Genomic DNA, 18,666 nt, shown 5'->3' with positions numbered 1-18,666 from the left:
TCTGCCTTTGTTTCCCTCAAACAGGGTTTGGCTTCTGCCCCTGCTTTAGGGCTGCCTGACTGTTCTAAGCCTTTTACCCTTTTCTGTCATGAACAATCTGGGTCTGCACTTGGAGTTCTCACTCAGATGCATGGAGAAAAGAACTGCCCAGTGGCTTATTTCTCTGCCACTTTAGACCCTGTTGCCCAAGGCTTACCCTCCTGCCTGCGTGCTGTGGCTGCTGCAGCGTGCCTAGTCGAAATGTCTGATTCCCTTGTTCTCCGCTTTCCTCTTACCCTCCTGGTCCCTCACTGACCTCACCCTGCTCCAAGACTCTGCCCCAGAAACCTTGGGTTGCCCAAGGTTGCTCTCTACATCCCGATTCCTTTTGGCGCTCGCCTACTGGCGCCTTTGTAGCCCCCTTTTCACTCTACCCATCTCTGGCCGTCCTGCTACACAGTGTTTCGCATGTCGGAAAGGAGGGGATGGTCTCTGCTGTAACAAAGACAGGATGGTGGCCCCCGACCCATTTTAGCTGTTTTGCAGCCCGCCACTGTGCAGCCTGTACCATTTGCCAAAGCCATAATATTGGTAAACCTGTAAAAGTGGCCCAGGGGTTCCGGGGCCTTCCTCAAGCACCGTTCTTGCACAAATGCCTAGGTGTCAACAATATGAATTTATATTGGTTATGGTATGTTTATTTTCTGGTTGGATTGAAGCCTTTCCTTGTCGCAAGGCTGACTCACTGTCTGTTGCCAAATGTTTGTTAAATCATATTATGCCTGCCAAGGGAATTCGTACTACTCTGTCCAGTGATCGGGGTACACATTTTACTGGACAACTTGTTCAACACCTGGACCGTATATTGCATACCAGACACCTGTTGCACTGTCCCTACCATCCACAGAGTGCAGGTGCAGTTGAAAGACGAAATGGTGTACTTAAGAATAAGCTTGCTAAAATTTGTGACTCCATAGGATTAAGCTGGCCAGTAGCCTTACCATAAGCCCTTATGGACATGAGATCCACTCCATCCCAAAGGCATAAATTAAGTCCCTTTGAAATTGTTATGGGACGCCCTATGCGAGCTATGACTACCATTACTCCCGTTCCAGATTTTAACTTGACTCACAGAGCGCTCCTTCAGTATTGCAAGGGACTAATGCAAGCTGTAAGTCACTTCCATTCACAGGTTCGAGCTGCCTGGCCCACGGAACCCACCTCCGACGCTTGCCACAACCTCGAGCCACGTGATTGGGTCTATGTACGGCGCCATCATCGAAAGCACGCCTTGGAGCCCCGGTGGAAGGGTCCTCATCAGATACTGCTTACTACACAGACGGCTGTTAAACTATCTGGCATCGCAGCGTGGATACATGCTTCACAGTGTAAGAAGGCACCATACTCAGAGAACCAATCATCACCTCAGGACAACGCAGAGTCAATTTTGACTCCAGAAGAAGACGTAGAGGAACAGTCTGCAATGCCTTACAATCTACGCTCTCATAAGGGTTGCCAGAAGCAGACGCTGTTCCTCGGCTGCTAGTATCTTATGGTTTGGGGAGACCACAATGACAATTCTTTTATTCAGCAGCAGGTGTGGATAGCTCAGGCCCTTAATATTTCTAATTGCTGGGTCTGCAGCCACATCCCAGCCCACTCTCAAACTGGTGTTCCTGTCCTGGCTACCTCACGCAAGTCCCTAGACCTCACTGGAGGGCCTCGTCCGTTTAACAAAATATGGAACAGCAATGACACTTGGGAAGCGGTGGGAATAAATGCATCTAAATGGATAAGTGTGGTGGAGGGAAAAGGTCATTGGTGTTGGGTGTGTAATGGGACAGGGCTGGATCTGGGGAAAAGCCATTGCCTTCAGCATATTGTGGCCAATGGTGTATGGGATTATTCAAACAAGACTAAAAAGTGGCGGGCCGGGTATGGAGATATGAATTCAAACAGAGAAATCAACCTCATGTTCCCCCTACAGTCATGCAAATAACACCACTCCTTGTAAGGAGAATTACCCTGTACCCTTTGGGGGATACTCCTCCTCCTTTGCAAACACCTATATGACAAATGGGTGCAACCGACCCTTCCCGGCCTTAATAGGCCATCACTGGGTGTGTGGGACCAGAGCTTATACCGCACTACCAGCTAATTGGTCAGAAATCTGCTATCCCGCCCGACTCTTCCCACAATTCCGAGTGCTAGGAACCTTCCCTCGAGAATGCCTCCGCAATTTCAGGCATAAAAGAAGGGACTTAACAGATGCCCAATGATATGTAAATAACATAAGCCCCTTAACCTGGGAAGAGGCCATTGGCGGTTCCTTCATACCATTAGGGGGAGTAATACACCATGCAAAAAGGCTCCTAAGGTTATAAGCAGTAGTTGAAACAATGGCAAATGAAACCGGAGAAAGTTTAAGAGCCCTGGCCAAAGAAACAAGGGCAATCTGACAGATGGCCCTCCAAAACCGTCAGGCCTTGGACATAGTGCTGGCGGCAAAAGGAGGGACTTGTGCTCTCATTGGAAAAGACTGCTGTGTGTATATACCAGACAACACCAATGAGGTAATAGATCGTGCTAGCCACTTAGAACAAATCGCATATCTTCCCCACAGAGCCAAGTTCTTTATGGAAGTGGCTAAGTAACCTTTTCAATTTCTCTGGCACAGGAAACTGGTTGTTTCAGGGAGCCCTAACTCTCCTGTTTGGAATCCTAATAATTTTTATATGTTTTCAGTTACTTATGTGAGTCCTGAATCTGACTTTGACGCTTATTTCTAAAATGGGTGAAATAAAAGTCAAGTAGAACATGGAGAAAAGGCTCACAAAGCTCCTTCTCCACACTGAAGATCAGCAACTCAGTCCCCGTAAAAAGATGGACAGATAACAAGACCTGCATACATTAAGGAAAATATCTAATAATTTCCTGCCATCATTAATAGCACATCACCTCCACCAGTGTTATCCCTAGTTTGGATGGCTCATTAGCTGCCACAGACATTTAAAAGTTTTGGTTTTGGTTTCACTGGAGATGTAACTCAGTGAGAGACACAAGATTAATATGCTCTGTTTTCAGATATCAGTACCTTTCAGTCATGCCACACTGCTTTGGGCATGAATACATGACACAGCATTAAAATGGCTTCAGATACCAATGGGCTGTCTATTCTTGGGCTTCCAACACCCCCCTCCCTCCCACCTCGTGGAACTGGACTGATATTAGCGGCAGTGGGAAATGTTAAGAAAATTTCCCTGGAGTGAATGTGGCCTCTCATGTATGTATGGGGCAAGGAAGTTGGGGGTTGAGAGATAAAGAAGGCAGGGAAAGAAAAAATGAGGTTTGAGGCTTGGGGAATAGGAGCATAACATAAACCAGATTAATGGGGTTTACCATCAAGAGACATAATCAGATGCCCAAATCCCTCTGTCCTCAATACCGGGGAAAGGAATGTTAAGCAATGAAGAAAACAGAAGAAAAAGAAATGCAATACCAAATATTCACTGCGTACTAAGAGAGTCCTCAAAAGACTTCCCACATATTTTGCAACATTTTATATATGAAGGCAAGAAGCTAAAGAATGTGTTCCAGAACATTAAATCCACTTCCATCAAATAAAACCGAGTATTTCAAAACTATTCAATTTTTATGAAAGAACATATTAAAGCACTAGGGGCAGCTCTGAGATTACAGGACCCACTATTGGAGCAAGTGCCCCTTCCCACACACCGCTGTTTCCAGTTCATAAATATACAGGATAGTACAATAGGATTCCATTGAACTCAGTGGGAGTGGGTTTTGGCCCAATGTGGTTAATCTATAAGAATGCTGTCAACTAACTAACTAAATAAATATACAGAATTCAGATTACTCTGTCTCCTGCTTTTCTGATTGGGTGCATACACTTTTACTTTATATTAAGGCAAATTTGGCTTAGAGAGATTTGAAGGTGATTAAGATCCCAATTCAGCAATATACTTAAGCATGTACCTAACTTTAACCATCTGAGCTGTGCCACTGAAGGAAATGCCACTACCCACATGCTTAAGTACCTCGCTGAACTGGGACCTACAACCACATCTGTGCAAAGCTAACACAACCCCCCCAAACAAAAGAAAACATAGCAAACTGAGTACTAGCAGTCTCTTAGATAAGAAAAGTGTGGATAAGACAAATCAGAGATCAGAGGGAATCCACTACATATTTGACAGCTTTATAGAAAGAAGGGATAAAGTGGTAGGAAGTAAAAGTGCCTGGAGGCAATACTCCAGCATTAGCAACAGTAGTTTGGAAAACAAGGTATCTGGCAAAAAGTTACAATGTCAAGCAAAAGTAGAAAGTTACTAGGCACAAAATATAAATAAGGGCTTCTGAAAGACCTTAAAAATGCCTTATTAACACCTTAAATGCCTTCACCATAAGCGCTTTGTGATGCTTGGTGAACGGTGTCTGATGTGAATCACTGTATATACACACCCCGGGGAGTTCACACTGCAGGCACTTTTGGATGTTAGTACAGTATTTACATATACACACACACACACACACACACACACACACACGGTAATGTATTATTTTATTGTTGTGTGTATAAAAATTCAGGCTGAGAATACAAAGAAACTGCCTGAATTTAGAGGTCCATTCAAAAGATAATATACTTCAATCAAAAGATATTTCCTCACAGATCCAGTTACGTCTACGCTGGAGCTGGAGATCTGGCTTCCAGTTCAGGTAAGCCTACATGCACTGACTTTGATTGCTTCAGCACACTAGAAATAGCTGTGCAGCCCCTGCAGGATAGGTGGTGGGAAAGCCTCGCTGCACCAAGTACAATCCCATCCAAGACCCTAGTTCGTCACTTGGATGGCTAATCCATCCCTCCACCTGCCCTACTGCAACTACACTGCTACTTTCAGCTTGCTAGCTTGATCAAAGCTGGCATGCATACATGTACACGAGCAGGGAACGACACCTCCAGCTCCAAAGTAGACAGACCCACCTTGGGAAGTGGTTATATTTTGAGACAATGCGAAGCAGCACCAAGGAGAGCATTTTTAATTGTATATGCCCCAAACCTTTACACGCTATGAAAAAAAAAATGAGAGGAAGGATGGTCTCGTGATTAAAGCACTGGGTCGGGATTCAACGGATTTGGGCTGAGTTCTTAACTCTGCCATAGACTTCCTGCGTGGCGATATGCAAGTGCCTCAGATCCCAATCATTAAAATGAAGTTAATAAATCTTCAGCCAGCCTTGGCCTTTCTTGTCTATTTAGATTGTAAATTCTTCAGGGCAGAGACTCTGTCTTACTATGTGGATGTATAGTACTTAGAACAACGGGGTCCCTGATCACAGTTGACACTTCTATTTGTGACTGTAATATAAATAATAACAAAGACAAGGAATACACAGACATTATTTCCATGCATATTAGTGGCAAAATTTTCCTACCAGATTTACATAAACGTATATCTGAAACATATTTTAACTGAGGTCTGTTATGGACCAATCCATTTAACTGATACTTTTTGGGATTCTTTATACTCCAACATGTGGTTAGCTCCTGACCCATATTTGCTGCATAATGCAGCTAATGCAGCTCACAAAGAGAATATGATTTTGGCATAAAGGCTATCTTAGCACAAAGCACCATGAAATCAATTCTTCCCATCGGTAACTTGCTTTAAGTTGAACTACTAAGAGGATGAGGAAGAGGACTTGTGCCTTTTTTTGCTTCTTTCTGCAGCATAAAGAAGACATGAAAGGTTTTATTTCCTGCTGTTTTTCTTAATTAGAAATTCAGCTTCTCTATAGCCTACACGTATCTAGGAGAACTAGAGAACCAGTGGCATCACAAAAGCCAAGAGCAACTTTATTTATTTTTGTTAGCAATTAAGTACTAAGACCAATTAATATTTTGGAAAAGGGACATTTTTGGTGAAACCTCAACACTACTTCCCCATCAATTACAGTGTGAGAATAATAATATATACAAACTCAGATTCCAGTCAAGTGCTCCAGCAAACCCAGTAAAGAACGGACTGGAGATACTTGATATTTTAAGGTTAAAAAAACAAAAACAAAAAATCTATTAAAAACAAATTAAATCAAAATATTTTCTGTGCTTCTTTAGACATAAGAAAGCAAAATAGGAAACAAGCCCTTTTTCAAAATATTTCTTGAAAGTTACATCTGAGATTGAACAAGCCCTTAGTGAAAATAGTTGCACATTAACAAACAAACCCAAAGGGAAAGTACACAAAATACCTCAGACTAGCACTCTGAAGAAATAACATTCAGAATGAAGGAAGTCAGGTTCAGATCAGATGACTAATTCAATCTGATTTTAAGAATTAAGCATAGAAAACAGGCAGGACAGACTTCTAACAGCTTATGATAACCATATTTAAGAGATCAAACCAAGAAATATTTACACCTGGGTCAAAGTGTGTTTTATTATTAATTATTATTATTATTATGTGGCAAGTGTGAAAGGTGCATGACATACCCAGCACAGAACTAATATGGCAGACGTTGATGGCACTCCACATGACAGCTAAATTTATACCATATGCTACAAAATATAGCACAGTAACTGTCTTTCTTTTAGACCACAGACTGGCTGACACTTGATGGAAAGTTCAGCTGAGAGTTTATATCAGTTTTGACCAGTTTGTGACAAAACTGCCCTGGTTATTCATTAGGACTCCAGTCTTTCAGCAGATGCACATACATGCTTCCAAAAGTATTGTTTCAGGTTGGGAAGATTATCAGTGCCAGGTGGTGAAATGAGTAAGGTTTCTGTGTTTGGCAGACAAAATATGGCTTCATGAGTTAAAAAAAAACAAAAAAACAAACCACAAACACAAAAACCAAAATGAAGGGTTGGCCCTGATACAGGGATTGTCACTGGTTAAATGCTGCCCACATGTTTCTGACACGCAGATTTTTTTTAAACCTCCCTGCCCACAGACCTCCCGCACCCAGACGGACACAGCAGGAACACATTATAGGGAGAAGTAAGGTAGGAATTGTGCTGCTGTGCTCATGTACAGAGACCAGCTAAGTATCAGAAGTTAAGTGTGAAAATCTTCTTGACAGCAGAACTTTGACTCATTCCTGTTTAACATAAGAGCTCCAGATATTTTCTTTGGTAGCAGGAGCTAGGCAGTGGCAAACGAAGACATGATTGAATGGTTTGGCTGAGGTGAGCCTCAAGCAGCCCCCAAAATAACTTAATGGTTTTCCCCAGAAGCTTTTCCTTGCTGCATTCTCCTCAGATTTTACTCTCCCAGAAGCACCAAACCTCTCTTATCCAGAGAGCAGTTTTGTGGTCTCATGTTTTTGTTTGATAAGGGGTTTTATTTAGTTTGAATCCATCTGTTACGTGAAGTACATCTAGTGAATGAGAAATCAAGCTGGACAACACTGATTTAATGCTACAGTAAATATGTACTGTACTAAGGAGAGTATATTAGGATCTGGGTTGAATGAGAGAATTAGTGAACCAGATCAACCCTAACAAGAATATGAAAACAGATGGAAGTGAAATCATGCTTATGTTAACAAGGCTGAGATCTTATAAAACTTGCCAACATTTTAAGACACTAAATGAGCAAAAACAGGAATAGTTGGAGAAGAGAATCAGGCAGGCCCATCGCCTCATACTAGTTTTTAGTGCTCCCAGGCACAAAAGCAAAGATCTCCACATCAGCAGTGTGACATGTTTATTTAGATGAGTTAACTATAAAAACACTTGCCAAGGTATTTGCAGTCTATGCCAAGTATATGTCAGGACTCAACAGACTGATCTTATAGCAACAACTGTGGAGAATCACAACTTGTGCTGTCTCTCTCCCTAACAGCTGTTGACTACGCAACCACATTTTTCAGGAAAGATTATATAGCAATTTGTTTATTTTCCCTGCTTAAGTAGAGGTATCGAGAAACATTTGTGTCAGCTTCTGAGGAAGCCTCCAAATATTACTTTTTACTAGAGCAACCTCCCTTTTGCCCCATACCAAAAAAAATTCCACTCCCAACTTTTACAGCAATTGATATTATTACACAATAAATGCAATGTCCTGTCATTCAATATGATTCAAGATGTAAGAAGTAAGGACATCAATTAGTCACACTTCTTTAATAAGAGAGTTCAAGTACTAATGAAACAAGAACTACAAGTTAATAAATCCTTTAAACCACAGGTTCTCAACCTTTTTCTTTCTGAGCCCCTCCCCCCCCCGCCATGCTATAAAGGCTCCACAGGCCACCTGTGCCACAACAATTGCTTTTCTTCATATAAAAGCCAGGGCACACGTTAGTGGGTAGCAAGCATGGCAATTGCCTAGGGCCCCATGCCACAGGGGAACCCACAAACCTAAGTGGCTCAGGCTTTGACTTCAGCCCTGGATGGCAGGGCATGTGGCCCCGGGCTTCAGCCCAATGGGATGGGGCTTCAGATTTCTGTACTGGGCCCCAGCAAGTCTAATGCCGGCCCTGCTTGGCAGACCCTCTGAAACCTGCATGCGGGCCCCCCTGGGGCCACGGGCTCCTGGTTGAGAACCACTGCTTTAAACTATTCATTCCATACCTCACCAAAGTATAATACATTTTGATTTTTATTCTCTCTATGGAGCAAAAGCCCATACTGGGTTGTGCCATCACAAAAGGATTTCAGCAGCAAGAGCAGGCGAAAGAGGGAATCTTATGTTTGTGCACAAATACTGTGGCAATAAGCAGTAACTTAGAGGGATCAGAGAAAAAGTGTCTAACAGTTTATTGAGGTTGGATGAAATTAGGAAGCACTGGACCCAAACCCACAAGTCATAGCACAGGGCACACTAGTGTTCTAAGCATTTATTTTTTCCCCCAACAGATGCTGAAGAATCTTCGCACTTAAATTAGTAGAAACAATAATGAAAAGAGGCACGATGAAGAAGAGTTCTTGGGTCATTCCATTACCTTTAACTATGTAACAGGGCTCCCTCTGCCTGTCTCAGGAATTACACTAACACTACCATCTGGGTTATTCTAATAACTGAACATATATAGCTCAAAGTACTTGGTGTCAGCCATACAGAGCATAGGAGCACCTCGTGATACTAGAAAGAGACACTCAGGGAAGCTCTTATAAATATATATTTAAATTGTTCTCCACAAGTTCAAATACTGGTAGGCTGGATTCAAACTTCTCAGATATATAAACTCCATGCAGCATACTTGGGGAGAGGGTAGGAATTTACAGTAGACACTGGAAGTCCCATGGCGTTCTTTGTGAGAGCCCCAAAATCCTGGCAAAACACACCCTTCTGTGCTGCTTGCAGTGTCTTATATCCCACATGCCTGCCACTCTGCACCCCAACAGCAGTGGTTGTGTTTAAATGATACTCTGGGCACCTCAGTGATACTCTGTGAAGCACTTTGTCATCCTCCAAGATGAAAGCTGCTCTAAATACTGGAGATACCACTAAAAAAAATAATAAAAATCAATATTTGCCAACTGCTCCCACAGTTACTACAGTTAACTTCTATTTCAAAGATAAGGGGAAATGGGGCAGTATCAGAGACCACTGTGTGGTTCTGTTGGCAAATGCTGACTCTTTAATGGGATCACTGTATAAAATTGTTTTTCTATTTCAGAGGCAGCGGATGAATTATGTGTTGGCGTGACTGGTATTGGGAGTACAGAATACATAAAAGTCACATAAAACCAACAGTAAGGTCCAGATCACATACTAGGGTTGCTGTAATCCATGCACCAGTCTTTTGCCAAATGTGTCAAATTTTCCCCTATAACAGAACTACTTCACTCATCAGGCCGTGTCATGCATTTCTAAGTCACACAAGTTTTAGGCATTTAATATAGCAATAGCCACTTGCAGAGAGAAGGAGTCTAATTGCAATACCATATCCATGCTATATAAATGTGTACTATACATTAAACCAGGGGCACAATATTCCTTTGCTAATGGGAAACTGGCAAGGCTGGCAAACCTCAAATATGACCATTCTTTTCTTCTTCTGTTTTTGCTTGCATGGATGATATAATTCCAATTATATATATTATTGCGCCTAGTAAAATTATCCTAAAAATCTATTAGCTTAGGCATAGCACATACTGACTATCCCTTCTACAATGATTCTCAACACCTGGAACGATTGCTTCTTGGAACAGCTAGTTCTACAGTACACAACAAGAAAAGTTATTCTCAACATTGTCCTAAGTAAAACAGGTGAGTAGGTTCTGGTTGAGCCACTAAGAAGTATTACCCACAGTGGCCCAAATAATGCCTCATATAACTATGCATGCAGAGCACCCTTTGTACGTTTATTTCACCCCTTCCATGCACTAGTGGAGCTCACTTGCCTGTGCACCACCATCCCCCACCCACCTCCAGAAGCCTCTCAGCCTGGGTAGTTTCCAAGTAAGGAGAAGGGGTGTATACTGGGTAGGCTAGAGGGAGCGGGGAAGGAACATGAGTGGAGCCAGGAGGGTTGCACACCTGAATGAGTATCAGATGGCTAAAACAAAAGCAGAGAGGAGAAGAGATGATTAAGGTAAGAGGGAAGTTTTTTAAAGAACAATGCAAAGCTATGGCATCCCCCCATCATGCATATTTGTCCCTGGATTGTCAAGGTAGCACACAGTACTGAGGCCCTGCTGGATGTCTTGCTATTCCAGGACACCCACATAATAACATTAGCCAGAAATGCTGTGTACATCTTTGGGTTCCAGGCCTAGCCATGGAGATCCATGCATTCATCACCACTCGGCTCGGATACTGCAATGGGCTAAACCTGGATATGAAAGTAAAAGCCACAAGAAAGTTTCATTCGGTTCTACAAGCAGTGGACCACCTGCCAGCTAATACAGACCAACAGCAAAATTTCACTCTGATGCCGTGGGTGCTACACTCATTTCCAAGCCAATACTAGATTCACTCCAATGTTAGTCTTGCTCCTAATCTACAGAACACTCCCTGGGCTGGGCCCTGACAGCCAGGCATTGGCTCTCTCTTCAAGGCACACCACAGCAGCCATGTTAAGCAGGAATTTGGTGTCTGACAGAGCTTCACATATGGTTCTGGGTGCTGTGGGTAAAGCTCTCTCAGTGCCAGGTCTTCTACTATAGAATTTCTGTCCATAAATGAGAAGTTCCCTGGATCTTACTATACAGAAGCATGTCTTTGTGAAAGCCTTCTCACAATAAGAAGACTTGGTGCACAGGCTAGGAATGCTTCCCTAGAAATAAATAATAGGAATAACACACATATTACCCCAATCCTGCAGCCACAGAAGTTAATAGCAAGCCTGTTATTGCTTCAGTGGGGACAGGAGCGAGGCCTTAATGAAATACAAGACTAGAGTGAAGAATACACTCCTTCAGAACAAGTGTTATTTTATCCAATTTGCTCAGATGCCAGAGTGATGGGCATACTAGAGAACAGCAAACTAGCTCGTTTTGATAGAGTACACAGATTATAGTTGGCTAGATGTCTGAGAACCAAGCTCTGAATATGGATGCTATTTAATATTATTAACCTATACAATATCTATGGCCATGACAGTTAGGTGCTTATGAATAAACGTAGAAGACAAAACTTTCTACAATGGGTTGTATTTAAGAACTGCTAGTGCCTACAGAAATGTTAGTAGTCATGTTCCAGGGTATAAAGATAAACAAGAACAGAACAAAACAATTTTACATGCAAAACCCAAACAAATGTGCCTTCCATCATGCCTTAATATTCTATAATAAAAGAAAAATGTCTCATGAAAGGACACTTTAGACAGACAATACTGACATACCTGACATATTCCACTGATACACATATCCAGGGATTCAATATTACAGCGAGTACCATCTAGTACTTTTGGGGCAAGCTCCACAACCAATTGTTTCCCCAAAGCTTGACACTTTAAGGCACATGGTGCACTGGGATCATTATATACAGGAAGCCACTCATAAAAATGTCCTTGGTACTTGACATCATTGTAGGCTGAACACTGTTCTGCTCTGAAGTCACCAACATCTGAAGGGCAGTCCTAAAAACAATAATAGGAAATCATTTAAAAAAAGAAACCACCTCTCATTTGCAATCATTGTGTCTGATGAATTATATAGAAACTACCCACGTTGGCTTGGAGAAGGATTGGCCCAACCTAACAGACAGCCCATATTAGAGGTCCTACTTTAAGGATTAAAACAATCTATTTTGCTTAATCCGCTATTTGCTGTGAAGGTTACAGTGTAAAGCATGTTACCACAATAGTGACCCCACTGGCACAAGTTCATATCCCTAGCTTTTTTACAATGGTCCATACAGCAAATAAATTGTTTTTCAAATTGGATTCTGTAGTAAAAATTGGCTCTAAAAGAATACATATTTTTAATCACTAAGATGAGGTCTCCAATATATTTAATACTTCATACTTTCATAGTTCCTTTTCACCTCAGGATCTCAAAGTGTTTTACAATAAATTCAAGAAGTTTCATACAAGGTATGGCTTACTAGCCCCATTTTACTGATAGAGAAACAGAAACACAGAGAAGTGAAGTGGCTTGCCCACTTTCACACAGGGAGCAAGTGGCAGAATCAGGAGTAGAGCCCAGAACTTCTGATTCCCAGTCCTATAATCTTACACAAAAACATGCTCCTTTTCATGGGAAAACAGTTTTAAAAATAAAGCATACCTCAAGTTTGTCATGATGGATCATGTAATTTAAGTTTTATTTAGAGAACTCAATATCTTCGTTCCCCAAGCACATACTGCTGAATTATTAAATATATGGAATTTTTCATTTACAAACATTTAAATAAACGATTTTTAAAGGTTTAGTACATGTAAGCATTTAACCCAAACATAATATAAAATTCTAGTGGCAGCAGTGAAGGCATACATAGATTAATATGAAAAGAACTTTGGGAAGGATCTGACAAAATAATTTGGTGTGTCAAACAATCTCTCACGAAAGACTCCATTTAAAAGTATGGCCAGTGTCAAAAAGTCTATATGTTAGACTGAATGCATATTCTTCCAAGAATTCCAACCACACGTACATACCGTATGTGAGACTGATTCCAACAAACAAAGTTTTATTTTCATTTGACATAAAAATGAAAGACTGTGACATGTAAACTAAATTCAAGGAACTAGTTGCTAAGTGTCAGCTAGCCGTGCTGCACCTGAACAATGCATCAATGCCATTCAGATTGATGGATTTAAATCCTCCCTGGAAAATGCTAATGCATTTACAACTACATTTCACAGCACTGGCTACAGCTTGCAGTAGCTGGAAGAGAGATTTATATGAGAAGGGTAAGATTTCCTCTCCGATTATGAGTCCCTTTTAAAGGCATCCTCTTGCCGCCGCCTCAACCACATGCATACAGCAGGACAAACTGCAGAGAAGCCATTTCATTAGCCTACACCACTTTGCAATGCTCTACCTTGTTTATTTTAGTTTTAGTACGAAGTAGTAATCAAATTATGTTACTGGATTCTTTGTACAACGTGTAAAATATTTTATTAAAACAATAATCCTTAATGTTTCAGACTGGTGTGCAGAGTTTTAGCCAAACATCTTCTGTAAGTCAATGGGTCCCATGCAGTAAAACCCCTGACAGTGCTTTGAAACTTCATCCAGCGCTAACCCTTATCAGTGAAAGTAGCTCAAAAAGATGTTACTACATTGCATTATTATTGTATTTAACATAGGGCAATTTCATTTGGCAGTTATGAGTCAGATTTGCTTAGAAAATCCACAGTCAGTGAAAAAGAGAAGTTACTTAGCTGTAGCTCACGAAAGCTTATACTCAGATAAATTGGTTAGTCTCTAAGGTGCCACGAGTCCTCCTTTTCTTTTTGCGAATAATGACTAACACGGCTGCTACTCTGAAACTTAACAATTACTGTAGCTCTTTGAGTGTGTTGCCTCTGCACATTCCTACAAATGGGAATATGCAGAGGCTACCTCAAATAACATCATACATATGCTGCACCAAATTCTTCTCTCATGTGCAGCACTCCCACTTCAGAGAAATTCACAGGACTTTCACTGTTATAATTGACAACAGAATTTGACTGTCTCGTATCTTCCACAGAAGAGAACCTAAAGAGCAGAGAGGAGTCAAGAGACCCTGAAGTTTTTATGGGTACAGCACGGTTCTCTTCTGTCACAGCAAATTCAGTTGCAGCTAGAGGAGAAGAATAACTTATGGAAGTCAGTTCTGAATCAAGTTAGAAGTTGCACGTCAGACTACAGAGCAGTGCCACTCAGCTCTAAGCAGCTGCAGAGCCACCTTTCCATCACACAGACACAAGCATAGACAGCCACCCACAGAATAACTAGGGAGTGATGTCATTAGACAGGGTTGTGACATGATGTTGTTACAACTCATGAATCACCAGGTGCTGATGCAATGTCAGGACATAAACATCATAATGTCAAGACATCACTCACCGGTTATTTTGCAGCTCCCACCAGCTCAACACTATACAACAGCTACTTTTTCCTCCCACTCACTTCTTGCTGCTTGAAAGAAGAGATATTTCTCTTTTTTCCCTATTCTCTCTTGGCTACTTGGAGGGACATGAAGGAACCATAGCAGCTCTTGTTTCTTTGCTCAATCCACCTGCCTCACATTTCAGCTTTACTGAAACAGAGACTCAACAAGTGCCCCAGGAGTGACCCCAAAGAACTACATTTTTATTATTTACTATTTGTATTATAGCAGCACCTAGAGACCAACCAAGATTGGGGCCCTGTTGTGCTATGTACAGTACACATATATGGAGAGAGCAGAGCTTACAATCTAAACAGAGAAGATAGACAAGAGGTGGGAAGAAAGGGATGTAGAGGATACAAGCAGAGTGAACAATATAATGATTTGTGAAAAATATGACGGTTTGCAAACGTTAGTTCCAATTTTGTGGGAAGAGGGCGATTAGATAAACAGAAAGGAAAGGAGAGAAGATGTGAATGGAAAGAGGTTCAAAAGTTTAGAAAACAGGCATGAAAGGTGGCCTGAGGGAAGTGACTGCACTAATCAGCTACGTGTGGCCTGAGAGCCATAGGTTCTACGGTGATAAGTGCATCAGCGGTATGATTGCTACAGCTAAAATTAAAAGTGAGTGATACAGGAACATAGATGAGAGATATACAGATAGAAATATTATTGGACTAAAAATATTTATAGGTCAGCCAAGATGCTCAGAGTGGGGTACAATGAAGTTAACATTACTTAGTGATTAATATGTGAAAGCAAAGGACAGAATTTGAATGCACTGTATTTTGAACAGGTGTAAGAATTATCTGTGCACAATGGAAGTTGATAATGGAGTTTGTGTGGGCAAATCTCTGTTACTACATAGTGTTATTTCTGACTCAGGGAAAGTCACTCTGGCAAATAAACGTGACTTTCTGGCACATAAGAACACAAAATTTATGCAGAAATGGCCCAAACAACTTGTTCTATGAATAGGACCCTAAGGGATTATCTTTAACATTTCCACATACTGCACATCATAGCATTAGAATTTAACAGTGTATATGAAAATGGAAATATAAAACAGAGGGCTTAAGAAAGATTGAAAATCTCACTGGGTAGCGTATAATGAATAGCCTATATAGTTTATTTCTCTGAAGTACCCATAAAAAGGTTTGACACATGCATACATTTTTAAGGAATCAAGTAACTGGAATCGGAGTTATGATCAAAAAAGGTAAGCAGGTTTATAATGTAGATTTCTTTTGTTCAAACTCATTTTCTGATTGAAATATCATGAATATTACTCTGGGACCTCCATACAGTGCTGGAGTTTTGTGAACTTCCTACTATTTTATTAGAAATCCAGATGAAACCAATTTTCTGGTAAAATGATTCTTGTTCTTTTCATTAAAATCACATATATATTAAGTTGTGCTTCATTTGTACTCCTCAATATAGATTTTAGTGGTGCAATGTATCATGTAGCAAAATTACATTTGCAGACAATCAGTTTTACGCAGTATATATACTGAATTTCTCATGTGGTTTACAATAACACCTACTAACACAGAAAGAAGATGGTATAAAATCCTAATTTTTGAACTAAAATTGTGCTCATAGAAGAAGTATTCTTTTAAAATAATACTATAGGTATAACAATTCATTTTAAATAAAGTCGCGCTGGATTGGTCAGATCTGGATTAGATGTAGGCTGGAGGGTTGCATTCAAGCTAAAATCGGGACTAGAGTTCAGGTTTTAATTCAGTGGGGCCAAAATGTCATGAGCTCTTTTCTTGAGATTTCAGCCCAAATAAGTGCTAATCTCACCACAGCAACTCTTCTCAGGAGTTTTCCCATCATCTATGCTGAAAGCTCAGGAGAACAGCGGTCCTTGAGAGATTCTGGCCACATCTGAACTGAAATTGGAAACTAGGCTCCTTCCAGACATGGCACAGAACCAGAACTGTAAAGGCAGGTTCAGACCTCAATCAGGTTCTGAACTACCATAACATTCAAAGGGATTCAGATTCAAGGTTCCAGTTTGGGGCCACCTGTCACTTTAAAATATAAAATTCAAACACTCATTGATTTCAGTGGGACTAGGAATTCACCCTGAATCTCTAACTACTTCAATTTTATAAACCAGACTGTTAATTCTCAAAATCAATCCTTTAAATGCATCATCCTTTAAATCCTGAGTGCCCGCAATAGCTCTAACTTTGTGATTGCTCAAGCTTTCGAAAATGCAGCCCTCCATTTATTACATAAAGATGCTCACAGATGGGTCTCAAATGTTTCTTCCCTTTTTCTATATGCTGCATGTGTATTTTTTTCTGTTGTTGCTTTTGCAAGATGAGTCACAGATTTTATGTTTAATTTTTTGTATTAGTGTGTAGGTAGAGTTACAGTACATATGTTCAAATGAGCCTAGGCATTATTTCTTTATACACGGCACAGAGTTTATCCAGATCAGGAATGCACCAAATGTATAATTTATATAGTGGCTTGTTTATTTTAGTGCCTGAGTACTTGCTGGCTGCATTTTTGTTTATGACAACTTAAACTACTTATGTTATTTTCTTGTACATGGTATTTTCATTTTGGGATCATAGCTGTTGTAGCACTGATATTACCCTTTTACTCTTGAAAGGGTGAGTGACTGGATTTATTTCCAGAATCCAATGTTTGCATGCATTGGGCTTGACTCAAATGGTTTCCACTAGCTTCTGCCAGCAGAAACCTGGGCTTCTGGCCCCAGTGGTGGAAAGTTAAGCCCAAGCTGGGGTGCATGGTATCAAAGCAATTCAAGGTGCTTGTGTGCCCCATTCTGCAGGGTTCTACTAGTGACTGGAGAATTGGGAGCCCTAGGGCCTCACGCTCCACTAAAGGTACCACCCACAGGGAACTGACTGGAGTATCTCTGGAGTCCCTGATTGAGCTGGGTGCGGTATTTAAGCTGGAGAGAGACATAGGAAATTATCTGTGCAACAAGTGGAACCTAGCTTGCTGCTGATACAGACTCTGCCATATGCAACCTGACTCCCTGCCTCATCCTGTTTCCTAACTTTGACCCATCCCAGTTCCTGCCCTCAGCCTTGTTCTGCCCCTGAACCCTGTCACCTTGGTGACTGACTGCTCTGGTGCCAACCCTAGGCTAAGGTCTTCGGCTTCCAACTCAGCGCTGATCCTTGGCTTTAGCTCCTATTTCCTGTCTGACCCCGCCTCCAGCAGCTGACTCCTGACCTATCCATTCATTTCTGATTCCTAAACACCACAACAGGTCAGAAGTCCCAGTCACTAGTACCGGTCATCCACAGACCCTGATAGCCAGATGGCACATCAGAGAAAGTAGATGTTCCTGCTTCTCCACGTGGGCACCAATGATACTGCCAAGAATGACCTTGAGCAGATCACTGCGGACTACGTGGCTCTGGGAAGAAGGATAAAGGAGTTGGAGGCGCAAGTGGTGTTCTCGTCCATCCTCCCCGTGGAAGGAAAAGGCCTGGGTAGGGACCGTCGAATCGTGGAAGTCAACGAATGGCTACGCAGGTGGTGTCGGAGAGAAGGCTTTGGATTCTTTGACCATGGGATGGTGTTCCATGAAGGAGGAGTGCTGGGCAGAGACAGGCTCCATCTTACGAAGAGAGGGAAGAGCATCTTTGCCAGAAGGCTGGCTAACCTAGTGAGGAGGGCTTTAAACTAGGTTCACCGGGGGAAGGAGACCAAAGCCCTGAGGTAAGTGGGAAAGCGGGATACCGGGAGGAAGCACAGGCAGGAATGTCTGTGAGGGGAGGACTCCTGCCTCATACTGGGAATGAGGGGTGATCAACAGGTTATCTCAAGTGCTTATATACAAATGCACAAAGCCTTGGAAACAAGCAGGGAGAACTGGAGGTCCTGGTGATGTCAAGGAACTATGACGTGATTGGAATAACAGAGACTTGGTGGGATAACTCACATGACTGGAGTACTGTTATGGATGGTTATAAACTGTTCAGGAAGGACAGGCAGGGCAGAAAAGGTGGGGGAGTAGCACTGTATGTAAGGGAGCAGTATGACTGCTCAGAGCTCTGGTACGAAACTGTAGAAAAACCTGAGTGTCTCTGGATTAAGTTTAGAAGTGTGTGCAACAAGAGTGATGTAGTGGTGGGAGTCTGCTATAGACCACCGGACCAGGGGGATGAGG

The 18,666-nt window shown here is 41.7% G+C and overlaps 1 protein-coding gene across 4 annotated transcripts in view; it reads right to left on the bottom strand.

The window, feature by feature from the left end:
• The window catches only part of ADAMTSL3 (ADAMTS like 3), a 279,815-nt gene that overhangs the window by 125,101 nt on the left and 136,048 nt on the right, over positions 1 to 18,666 (bottom strand). For all 4 annotated transcript variants that reach the window (XM_075133138.1, XM_048867324.2, XM_048867323.2 and 1 more), the window contains exon 6: positions 11,797 to 12,033. In XM_075133138.1, coding sequence (XP_074989239.1) covers positions 11,797 to 12,033 — 237 coding nt within the window. The remainder of the gene's footprint in view (positions 1 to 11,796; positions 12,034 to 18,666) is intronic.

This window comes from Caretta caretta, chromosome 10, assembly GCF_965140235.1.
Source record: "Caretta caretta isolate rCarCar2 chromosome 10, rCarCar1.hap1, whole genome shotgun sequence".
NCBI classification, from domain to species: domain Eukaryota; kingdom Metazoa; phylum Chordata; order Testudines; family Cheloniidae; genus Caretta; species Caretta caretta.
Note: the sequence above shows the minus strand (reverse complement) of the source record. Positions and strands in the feature narration are given on the sequence as shown.